A 12,781-nucleotide genomic window follows, 5' to 3' on the forward strand; every position below is an offset into this window, starting at 1 on the left:
GCAAAGTGGTCCGGTCCGACGTCTTTTTCAGCGCTGCAGCGAACACTTAGAGCCGTCGTGCTTCGAATCCTGGATACACAACTCATTTGACATGACGAGAAGAGCCATTCTTAAACACGACGCCGTCCCAACAATTTTTCTAGCTAGTGGGAAGTCGAAGAAGGTATCTGAAAGACGTGACGAACTCAGAGGAGCATTTGCTAAACGTGAAAAAATTCGGGTAAGTTTGAACTTTGAGGGTATGTTTTTAGCTTTTGCCAAGTGACACGATTTTTTGTTGGTACCGCATGCGATTCACCGTGCGTGCAGGTCCTATGTGACCGTCCGCCCATTATACAGCAGCCATAGTGCGTGCGTGCAGTCTGCTCCGTGGCCGTATTTCTATAATAATACGTAGGCAGACCCACATCTTACAACCCATTTGGTCACTAAAAAGTCGCATAGTTAAATAAAAATAGCAGCAATAGCTTTTGTAAAAACCACTAGGCGTTCAACATGTTCAAGTTTCAATGTACGTATGTGTGTAAAATCGTGTCTAAATTTGTTTTGATGTGCCATGTTCCCAGACGTAATGTACGGGGGCCCGACTACAAATTTTCTCTCCAAATATCGCGCCTTGAAATACGTCACGAACAGCGCCCTCTCGGGTCGGGGCCTACTCGTAAATTTGTAAATACAATCAAAACTAAGATTTTTAAACCTTAGTTAATTTTTTATTCACATTCCTCTCATAAAAACACATATTTTAGTGACAAAAGCTTTATTTAACAAAAATACCACTTCCAGGTGACTTTTTAATGGTGTCGATCAGTGCATGCCTCTAATGCGGAACTAAATAAATATCCTGATTTACTTGAACAGCATCACATGAAACCAGCATCATATCTTCAGATCTTGACATCGGATACTTTGCATTTCTGATCAAAACTGTAAATAAATGACAAACACGTCCTGTTTTGCAAAATCTACCAAAAGCATTGTGGGATCGTGTCACTAAAACGAAGTTGTGTGCTCTATAGAAGGCCCTGTAAGCCTTTTTTCGCTAACTCTAACTGGTTGCAGTGTGACGTAAAATTAAATCCCTGCATATAGAAGTTCACCAAGGTAAGCTCATTGTTCATTTTATGTTCCAAGCTTTTCTACAAAAATACAACAAAAAACTACATGAAAAAGACAGGAAGTGAAACAGAATACAAATTAACGGGTTTTTACGTGTTACGACATTGGTTTAATAAAGTGTCTACTAAAGATCCCAGTCGTGACACATGTGTCCTTAATAAAGCCATTGGACACTTTCGGTACAGAGAAAAAAAAAAGTTTACAGATTTACAAATAACTTATAGGGTTTACAGAAGATAGTGGTGAAAGACTTCCCTTAAAATATTATTCCATGAAATGCTTTACTTTTTGAGAAAACAGTAAAACAATATCAATTCTCGTTAGCGAGAATTACGGATTTATTTTAAACCCATGTCATGACACGGCGAAACGCGCGGATACACGGGTGGGTTTTCCCGTTATTTTCTCCAGACTCCGATGACCGATTGAGCCAAATTTTCACAGGTTTGTTATTTGATATAAAAGTTGTGATACACGAAGTGTGGGCCTTGGACAATAGTGTTTACCGAAAGGGTCCAATGGCTTTAAGCAAGACACACATTGCTTCGTCCTTCGGATGGGACGTCAAGCTGTTGGTGCTGTTTGTTGAGTATTGCACAGTAAAAAAAGCCTAGATTGCACTTATTGAAAATTGGCACAGCATTGCGCGATAGCACCTTGTAAAACACTATACATGGTGCTGTTATAATTCAAACGAACGTTGTCCCATATACCTTGCAGGAAATACTGTGTGTTAAAGTGCATTGAGAGTGACTGAGTGACATTATGCGCGCTGTAATTATAAGAAGCCACTATTATATTATCTAACAACTATTGTACAACCATTACATAATAATGTACATCTCTGTCGAGTTGTCTGTTCATATAAATAAACATAGGCCAGTGGTGGTTCCAGAAGGTATGCCATCATGAGGTAGAACGATTCCCAGATTTGAAAAATACTGTTGCCTCGCTGGATATAGCAATAGTATTATTATGTGACCCACTCTGTGAAGTTGAGTCAGATGTCGCCCAATGCATTATATGAGTAATGAATCAAAAAAAAAAAAAATAATAATCATACTTCAGTTTGATTTGTATCCTTTTGCGCGAAATGATAGTTTTAAACATCACTTTACTTGTAATTTGTCTTTAACAAAAACTGATATACTGGCTAATTTCAAATGGGAGTAACTCAGCAACGCGGTACACCCCAAAGCTAGGACATAATATTGTAACGGGCACGTCCGCAACGTTAATGTCGAGCAGTGATGTTTCAGGCTGCTGAGTTCCACAGCGTCAGAGGGCGGGCTGCCGGTCGTCAAACTTCTCTTGGTCTTCGGGGAATATTGAGACTTATTGGGACCAGGGGAGTGGTGGACAATAGTTGCTATTATTTTATCACTTAGTAAAAGGGACGGGAGAATTGATCATAGAAGGGGGGAAGGGGTGGGATGACGACTGGTTCCTACTGAAGATGAAGGCTGCAAAGGCTGACTAAAGGCTGACTAAAGGCTGACTAAAGGCTAAAGTGTTATTGGCCCTAGAACTCTTAAGAGACTGTTCACTCCGAAGCGTAAGGGTTTACTTTCAATTCAACTGAAATATCTGCTCATTTTTTCTCTCTTCTCTTTAATTATTCTTCCATTTCTACAGGGTTTTATACATTGAAGGATCTTTATTCAGTCAAACACAATTAATTAACTAGTAGTATATCTAGGGGATGACGATGAAGAACTACATGTAAAATGTCTTGCTAGCGGCGGTCACATAATATGCGGCGACCGTCCTATTTCTTCACCGGGTCCAAGTCACAAACTAACAACAAACGGCAGCCGTAACACGCTCGCCTTATATAGATTTCTCTCTCTCTCTCTAGTCGACCGGGGTCGGAATCATGCTAAGTTTTGCCCATCCGTGTCGATCTCTCATTAAGTTGGGAAGATCGGCTGGAAGCACCCCGATGTCCCTGGCAACTACATCTGTATAACTGAGCCTTTGTCTTTCCCTGTTTCTCCTTCCATGTTTGGGTGACCAGGTGATAAGCTGAGACACAAGTTATTTTGTGCTTCTGTGTGAATGCCCTGCTAGTCTCAGACGATGATTTTGTATTTTGATGGATAGTTTAGGTTCTTCTGTATTTGTCATGTGTTGACTCCAGTGCACGTTAAAGTATTTCCGCAAAAGTTTTGTATAGCACCCATCCAGTTTCTCTTCAAGTTCCCGGGTGACTGTCCATGTGTCCGAGCCATACAATATAGATTTAGGTATGTCGCAATTAGTAAGTACGCATGAGCTCGCGACCTAAAGTAATTGGTTACTGTAATGCAAATTAGCGCTTGCGACCAAAAGTAAGTGGTTGCAACCAGATATGCTAATTAGCGCTTGCGACCTGCGACCAGAAGTAATTGGTAACTGTAAATGCAAACCTTAAGGATTAAAGTAATAAACATTCATTGGCATTACAGGTAAATATTGTCAAAGACTGTATCGTGAATACTGCTAAAAATGTGCAAGTTTCCAGCACAATAATAATTCGATAAACTCTCAGACACCATTTTATTTGACAGCTCTACTTTTAGCAAAGATCCCTGGGGAAAAGGCACTTTTCGCCACACTATTATACCAAATAACTGCTGCTTGTGTGTTCTTTCCAGCCATGCATAAACTCAATTTTTTAAATGGCCAACAACTGACTCATTTTCACAGAGCGGGTCACATAATTATAAGTTCTATGATAGAACGGTCATCCAGCAGAACAAAAAACTGATATTATACCAATACTCAAGACATTACTCGTGCCATTGATTGATTTCAGGCATTTGGAACCGAGACCATGCTTCATTCATCGTACGGAGCTGCACTTATTTGGACGGCGTTGGTTTATCAACAAGTTGTGCTATCAATTAATGCGCAGAATAACGGTAACCAAATCTCTTTTTAAAGGCTCTGACTGGACACATTTGGTAACTAACACAGACCAGTTTTTTAATTGGTGTATCATAACAAATACATCAAATAACAAACCTGTGAACAATGACTCAATATTGGTGATCGAAATTGAAAGAAAACAATGAACGAAAAACACACACACACACACACACACACACCCTTGTTGCACTAAGAAAAGGCTTCAGCTGAAGCCTTATATATTGTGGCGAAAACTGCCTTGCGTTTTAGAATTAATTATAGAGTTGTTGAGACAACTTAAATGCTATCTCTTTATTTATAATGTCTTGCTAATTCACCATTATTGTAAGTTTAACTTCAGCTAAATTAAGTGTTCACACATTTGGTTGTGCGTATGGGACTGTGCGTTCGCGCGCGCTTTACGCGCACGCTTACAAACTGCTAGCGCGCACGCTACCAAAGGTGTTAACATTAATTTGTTTTCTTAACGCTTATAATTAACCAATCGGTTCTCTGGCTTAGTGCAGCGCGTACGTCTGCTAGGCCATAAAAGGGGGCGAAAACCAGAGCTCGGGGCTCAGTCGCTTCCAGACTAGAGATCGCCACTCAAGACCTCAAGACCTCAAGAACTCAAGACCATTCAAGACCTCAAGAGTTCAAGACCATTCAAAAACACACACACGCAAACGATGCTACTCACTTTATTGGCGAATCTCATTAGATAATTACTACAACACGAGCAGCCACGCTACCACGTACTGCTGCGTGCGAATGAACCAGCGGACTGATTGATTGCAGAATACCTTAAGTTAATACCGTTTAAATCAAGAGAGGGCGCTATGTACATTTTGTGATTGAACATGATTGAATAAAATACACACTGTGAAGTTCCTTGCGGTTAATGTCAACCCTCTGTTTGAAACAGTTGATTTATTTCAATGTGCCCCATCCGTAGAGTTTAAGGACAATCCCCCAATATTATGTTTTATCCTTCCCCTGTGGCTTCTTCAGATTCCAGAGTGGCGGCTTGGTTAAATTCATAAGAACCATACCCCACCCCGGAATCGTTACAATATATTATTAATTGAGTGAGAAACCTCTTTCTCAAAAACTGCTTTACTTCAGAGGGAGCCGTTTCTCACTATGTTTTACACTATCAACAGCTCGTTACCAAGTAAGGTTTTTATGCTAACAATTATTTTGAGTAATTACCAAAAGTGTCCAGTGTCCTTAATGAGTACAGACATTGTTTACCATGTGACCATGCGCGGTAGCTCAGTGTATGTAAAATTAAACGTTTTTGGTTAGTCTCCTTTTGGAATCAGCTATTTTGGTGACTAATTATTATAATTTTTGTTATAAAACTAGACGGCGCTAATTATGCGTTTTGTGTCGTTGTTTCAGGACCTGGATATTTGGGATGCTTTATAGACGTCAACTATATTCTACCTTGGTCTGGAGGTCGGTCACTGAGGGGGTATTCGACAACCTCTGGTAGCTTGTCTGTTGAGCTGTGTTTCGTTTACTGCAGCAGCAGAGGTTATAAATATGCAGGTGTTGAAAGTGCGACAGAATGTTACTGTGGAAACAACGAAGACTATGGAAGGAATGGGAGAGTAGTAGACTCAGAGTGCAGTTATACTTGTGCAGGCACCAGGTACCAATTCTGCGGCGGTTTTTGGCGAATTTCAATCTATCAAAGTAAGTTACACTTAGGCCTACATCATGCTTATAAAAATTATATTATCGATAATGTAGGAAGAAAACCAAATTAATGTAAGAACAAAAAAAAAATCCCTGATAGTTATCTCTTTAAGAAATCGATCTTAAAAAACATATTGTTATAACAAAACAAAGTCCGACTGTGTTCAACCTTTGACAAAAAATCAACCACCGGGAAGTTTCACTAGCGAGCTTTCGCAAGGCAACGGGAGGAGCGAGGAGACGGTAAAAAATTATAAGCGTATTCGTTTTCCCAGGGAAGAGGAGGCCACAAGCATCAAGTGGCGTGTTTTACCTATTTTCTCACGTGGTGCAATTCCGACCAAGCATGTATGCACTCAGTGGTGGTGTGAACAAAGACAGGAGACGGAATATGGAGCTGGCATGGAGGAGACACAGTACATGTACATGTACTTGTATGCAAAATACAATTAGAGGTTACTCTTGACACGCTTGGTGAGTTGCGCCCATGTGAGAAAGTAGGTAAAGCACGCCCATTTATTTTATGCTAAGTGGCCTCATCTTTCCTTGGGGAAAAATACGTTATAAGGGATTACTGATTATAATGGGTGCGTTCGATTAGCTTCCCCGGGTCGACCCCGGTGTGCTCATCCGGGTGGCGTACGTTATTTTATCCAGGACGAACGTGGGCGGATAATTACCCCACGTTCGTCCTGGAAAAGTCGCCTATTTTGTTTCCAGGACGAACGTGTTTAGATATTTACCCACGTTCCACCTGAAAACAAAAAAATACGCATCATCACGTGACCCTTCTCGTGGTGACGTCAGTGCACCTTGGGCCAGCCCCAAACTAAGTGCCCCGCTAGTGGATCGGGTCACGTATCCGTTAAAAACATAATAGAATACGTGAACTTGGTGCCTTTCGCTGTCCTTTTAATACCGGTCTGCCGCCACTAGACTGAAAACATATTTTCGTTAATTACTCGTTCACTTTTAAGCAAAAACAGACCCATTAAGTTCTATCCTCGGGCGCGGCCAAAGTGACACGGCCTATGCAGTATTACTTATGGGCTCGGAATTTCAAATTTCAAACCATGCTATAGACTTGTGCACAAACAATACCGCAGTTTTACAGTGTAAAAAATACGAACTAATTAAAATACCAATAAAATAATTTTGTTTTGTTTTGTTATGCTCAAACTGCCTCTTCAACAAGGGGCGGGGCATCGCACATGCCTCCCATACATGTTTGTTACCAACTCACATGTTTGAATTTCAGTTTCTGAAGGAGTTTGCAATAACTCGATTGGCCCACCACTTCACGGGAGCCACAACGTCACAAATCCAATCCACGTCTCTTATCAGTTAAACTCCAAGTTTTTCGGTACTCGTGTAAGATTCGAGTGCGACTCTGGATACGTCATTCAGGGAGCCGAGACTATCGAATGCATAGAAAGGGGAAACATAGCTGAATGGAGCCACACTGTGCCAACATGTACAGGTAAAAAAAGCCTTAACGGTACTATAGTCACCTTTGGTTGTTGTCAAAGTCCAGTATTCGCACTTGGTGTATATCCCAACATTATATGCATGAAATATCAAATCTGTGAAAATGTTCACTCAATTGGTCATCGAAGTTGCAAGACCTTAATGACAGAAAAACACCATTGGTGCACAACAGCGTTTGCTGTCAGATGCATATATAACAAAGGCTACTAAAAGACACTGGACACTATTGGTCAAAGACCAGTCTTATCACTTGGTGTATCTCAACATATGCATAAAGTAATAAACCTGTGAAAATTTGAGCTTAATTGGTAGTTGAAGTTGCGAGAATATTGAAAAAACACAAAAAAAAACACATGTCACACGAAGTTGTGTGCTTTCAGATGCTTGATTTCGAGACCTCAAATTCTAAACTTGAGGTCTCGAAATCAAATTCGTGGAAAATAGGTTCTTTCTCGAAAACTACGTTACTTCATCGGGAGCCGTCTCTCACGATGTTTTATACTATCAACAGCTCCCCATCACTAGTTACCAAGTAAGGTTTATGCTCATAATTATTTTGAGTAATTACCAATAGTGTCCACTGCCTTTAAATATTAGTTGCTGCCTTTATAAGCTGAAGTCGTTTTATTATTTGAGTGAGGAATTACCTCTTTCTCATTTTACTTAAGTTGGAGCCGTTTCTCACATGTTTTTTTTGTACTATCAACATCTCTATTGCTCGTTAACCATGCTAGTTGCTATCAATATGTCCACTGCTTGAATCGGACATGAAACATTGTTATTTCACAAGAGGAAACTGTCAACGCAGAACTCTGTAAAGTAATGTCTGATTTGTTTTTCTACTAAAAATGGAAGGGAAAACAAAGCGGAAATCCGTTTATCTGCTGAGAAAATGCAATTCATCGCACTTTCACTTTGATCGCCCCCTTTGTTAAGTTGCGCATTTTTGGGATGAGTCGGATAACCTACGTGTTATCATGCAGTAGACGCGCGCATTTTAGGCGACGCGCGGACAAATTAGACGCGCACCACTAACTTTACATTTTGGCCGTTTTCGAAACCACGGTCTGAGCGTAAAGCTCCGTCAGTTATTTACAAAACGATGGGCTTTACGGACTACAAACAGGCATTCATAGAGCCGGTACCTTTTTGTTACGTCATTCGTCCAGTCACACGAAAGCATTTTATTTAATTTCTCAAATTTTTGGTTATTGGCTCTAAACACAACTTGCGCAACATAAATAACATTTTTATATTTGAAACCACTCAGATCCACCATCAACATCATGCAGTCAAGAACATTGGTGTATATTTTGATTGCAATAATATGTCTATGTCTAACCAAATAGACCAGCTTTGCAAGTCTGTTCGATTTCAGTTAAACAAATGTGTCGCAGATGAGGAAGTATGCATCTGAAGTGGCATGTCATCATGTGATTCGCAGCCATGTTCTTTCCCGGTTAGACTATTGTAACGGGTTGCTTACAGAAGTCCCACAGGTGCATATTAAGAGACTTCAAAGTTTGCAGAAGTGAGCTGCTCGTGTTATCTTTAGGTTAGATCGCTGTCATGATGCCATGATCCTTCTAAGATTCATTGGTTACCAATTAAACAGAGGATTGTATTTAATATTCTTTTATTTGTTTACAAATTCTTTCATAATCAGGCACCAGTGTATTTTAATGAATGTATTCAGTTGTATCAACCTTTGCGTACAAATCTTCGCTCCAATGCAGATCCATTTCGCCTTACTTTTCCCATGACTCGTAGTAAGGCGTCACAGATCATACATTCACTGTTACATCACATAAGGAGTGGAATGAACTTCCCAATGTTAAATCTGTTCCATCAGTGGATGTGTAGGTTCTCAAAACATACCTCTTTCCTATTGATATTGTTGTTTGATGTTTTGTTTGTTTAATGTTTAAACGCTGTGATATAGTTTTACTATGAATAGCGTACCTAAATGCATAACATTATGATCAGCATGTGAAGCACTTATTTGAGCATTATGTTATTAATCAAACTGTATGGAAATGAGTTTGAACACTGGGGAAACACCTACAGTGATTTGTATTCTGTTCGGGAAAATACTATTTCAGAACATGTACACGCAAGTGTAAACATTCATTCGGTTGTGCCACTAGCGACTAATAATAGGCCTATTTTCATAAACAGCGCCAAGTCTACCGTCAACGACGATTCGGGGCCCAATGAACGCCATTGGAATAGCTGTTGGAGTAACCGCATCCTTGATGATTCTCCTTGTTATTGCGATTGTCGTCTTTAGAAAGAGGTAAGCGCCTCATCACTGTCTTCAGGGGTCGATTTCACAAAGATAGTCCTAACTTAAGACTAGCTAGGACTCTTTAAGAGTTATTAAAAGTTTGAAGCATAGTCCTATGTTAGAACGAGAAATTCGTCTTAACTCGAGATAAGACTATGTCTTAAGTCTTTACTCTTTGTGATATCCACCCTTAGTACACGAATGCCCCTTTAAAAGGGGTTGGTACCTTTTGTTAAGTTTTTGGCCATGACATGAATCCCTACTCACTGTGAATGAAGATGTATGTTATGTAATTTTCCTGTAGAAGTTTCAGCTTCCTTAGTCGTCACGTTTTTGAGAAAAAACAAACAAACCTCAAAGCAAGTTTTTTTCAGGAGAGTCTTGTATAATCCATTGTACGGGCTTAACGAACATTATTTTCATGAAAATGTTTTTACTAACTTCTCAAAAACTGCAGCACATCAGCTAGTAATATTTAAAGGGAAGCTTTTAATCATTTTGAACCGTCTTTAGTTCAATGTAAAATCTGTGAACTTTTTGTTTTGTGCGGTACATACAACTGGTCTCCCAGTTACAAAGATCGTCAGGAGCAATTAAAGAGTTCATTTACGATTAATTATTGTGGCAGATAACAATTATTGATATTGACCAATAAGAACTCACTCCGTGTGGCAGTGAAGTTGAATTTTTTTTTTATGTACTTTTTGCAGGACAAAAAAACCCAGATGTCCACAGATTTACACTAAACTTACACAGTTTGAAGATAATGATGGTAGAAAGCTTCTCTGAAAATATTACTTGCTGAGGTGCTGTAGTTTTTGAGGAATGAGTAAAGGTTTTATGCTAATAAATATTTTAAGTAATTACCAATAGTGTCCACTGCCTTTAAAGGCACTGGACAAGTTTGGTAGTTGTCAAAGACCAGTCTTCTCACTTGGTGTATCTCAACATAATATGCATAAAATAACAAGTTGTGAGAGAATAATTGAAGAAAAAACATCCTTGTCGCACAAGTTGTGTGCTTTCAGATGCCTTGATTTTGAGAATACAGCTAGCTGAGGTCTCGAATTCCATTCAAATATTTTACTGAGAAATTACTTCTTTCTAAAAAATACGGTACTTCAGAGGAGCCGTTTCTCACAATGTTTTATACTGTCAACAGCTCTCAATTGATCGTTACCCGACGTAGGTTTTTATGCTCACAATTATTTTGAGTAATTAATAATTGTTAATTAACTGTTTTGTCCCAAAACAAAATTACACAGGCAAAAAAGAAGAGAAGAGAGCACAGATGGTATAACCACTGGTACGGTCAACACGCAAACTGACGTCACTCCAGAGTCAGCGTATGAGATTCCCAACCGTCCGGGTGCAGTTAACCCAAATCCGCCTCATTATTATGACGTCATTACAGTCTTCTGACGTCACTACCAGCATGATGTCAGCATATGAGATTCCCAATCCGCCACCAACCAATAAAAACCACAAATTCACCTGAGAGGAGCCACGTAGTGACATTGTTCACGAGTATGCAGATTTCAAATTGTCATCACAGATTTAGAATTAGAGAAATGAACCTGACTGATGACGTTATGATTGAATGCTTTTGACAGCAAGCAATACATGGGCTAGCCTTTTTGTTTAAAGGGTCTATGTACTTTTTCCTAACAAAAACACAATGTCCGCAGATTTACATTAGTAAAAAGCTTCCCTTGAAATTTTACTTACTGAGGTGCTGTAGTTTTTTTTTTGAGAAATGAGTAACACAATTAATTTTCGTCTCATTTTTAGCATGTAAAAACGTATTAACCAGTTATGCTTTCGTTTTGGTATAATATGATAACTGGTTAATGGGATTTTACATGCTAAAATAATTTTCGTCTTCCTAAGACGAAAATTATTTTGTGACTTGTTTCACTCATTTTTCAAAAACTACACAACCTCAGATAGTTATAATTTGAAGGAAAGCTTTCAACTACCATTATCTTAAAACCCTGTAAGTTTAATGTCCTTTAAGGCCTTGGATAGCTTCGCGTAGAGGCACCATCTTAGGCGACTGGAATGGGGAGACAACGCGCGCAAGTAGAGTGGCGAATTGCTAGCCCACCGGGACGTGATCTTCCCCTTTTCAGTCGTATAGCATATTATATATCGGCTCAGCACTGTATACTCAAGCTCTGTGAAAAAATCACAGGCATATTACTCGGGAGGGATTCGAACCCACGACCTTTGCAATTCTAGAGCAGTGTCTTATTACCGACTAGACCATCGAGATTGCCCAGTAGCTGGAGGCAGTTCGAATCCTACTCAGCACCGGGTACCGCAACGATTTAATAGCAGTTGTAAAAAGTAGCTACATAGTTTAAAAGGCAGTGGACACTATTGGTAATTACTCAAAATAGTTTTTAGCTAAAAACTTACTTGGTAATGAGTAATGGGGAGAGGTTGATAGAATAAAACATCAGAAAGCACACAAGTTGGTGTGACAAGGGTCTTTTTCTTTATAATTATTATCTCGCAACTTCGATGACCGATTCAGCTGAAATTTTCACAGGTTTGTTATTTTATGGAGATACCGCAAGTGAGAAGACTGGTCTGTGACAATTACCAATAGTGTCCAGTGTCTTTAATCAACAGTTAGAAAATATCATAATATGCATGTATAATAATGCGCCTTTCTTAGTACAGTATAATTCGCTATGCCATGCAGTTAGAGAGAGAGCGAGCATTAGGGAAAAGACACAACACACTTTGAACTCTGGGGGAATAGGTATACCCAATATACACTGCAAAAAATGGGGTGTTAAAAATTGACAGCATTGGTGTTGTCATATAGACATAAAATCAACCTTATTATTATTGTGTCAAAATAACAGCAATGTTATTGGTTCGGCAGTCATTGGTGTTATTTTGACACCCTGTGATGAAAATTTTGATTCTCTTTCTGTGGGGTGTCGTGGCCGAGCGGATAAGAGCACCGAATTCAAGCTCTGATGCTTCTGTTCAGCAGAGTGTGGGTTCGAATCCCGGTCGTGACACTTGTGTCCCTGAGCAAGACACTTAACTATAATTGCTTCTCTCCACCCAGGGGTAAATGGGTACCTGTGAGGGCAGAGATGGTTCTTGTGATTGATTTAGCCGAGTACCGCATATTAATGTTGCACAGGCTGCATACTCCCCACCAGGGAGCTGAGATGGTATAAGGAGTGAATTAAGGCCCAGTGACCAGGGGTAATAATGTGAAGCGCTTTGGGACGCCCCCGGGTGTGAAAAGCACTATATAAAAACGGGTTA

General features: G+C 39.6%; 1 protein-coding gene across 1 annotated transcript; it reads left to right on the top strand.

Moving 5' to 3' along the window:
* The first annotated feature begins 994 nt into the window (after nucleotides 1–994).
* Nucleotides 995–10,909, top strand: LOC139946266 (uncharacterized). The gene is made up of 6 exons (XM_071943886.1): nucleotides 995–1,104; nucleotides 3,917–4,022; nucleotides 5,413–5,709; nucleotides 6,971–7,192; nucleotides 9,379–9,496; nucleotides 10,753–10,909. Exons 2-6 carry the CDS (start codon nucleotides 3,935–3,937, stop codon nucleotides 10,907–10,909), a joined length of 882 nt encoding a protein of 293 aa, XP_071799987.1. The 5' UTR covers nucleotides 995–1,104; nucleotides 3,917–3,934.
* The last annotated feature ends 1,872 nt before the right edge of the window (nucleotides 10,910–12,781 follow it).

Source organism: Asterias amurensis, chromosome 13 (assembly GCF_032118995.1).
Source record: "Asterias amurensis chromosome 13, ASM3211899v1".
Classification (NCBI taxonomy): Eukaryota; Metazoa; Echinodermata; class Asteroidea; order Forcipulatida; family Asteriidae; genus Asterias; species Asterias amurensis.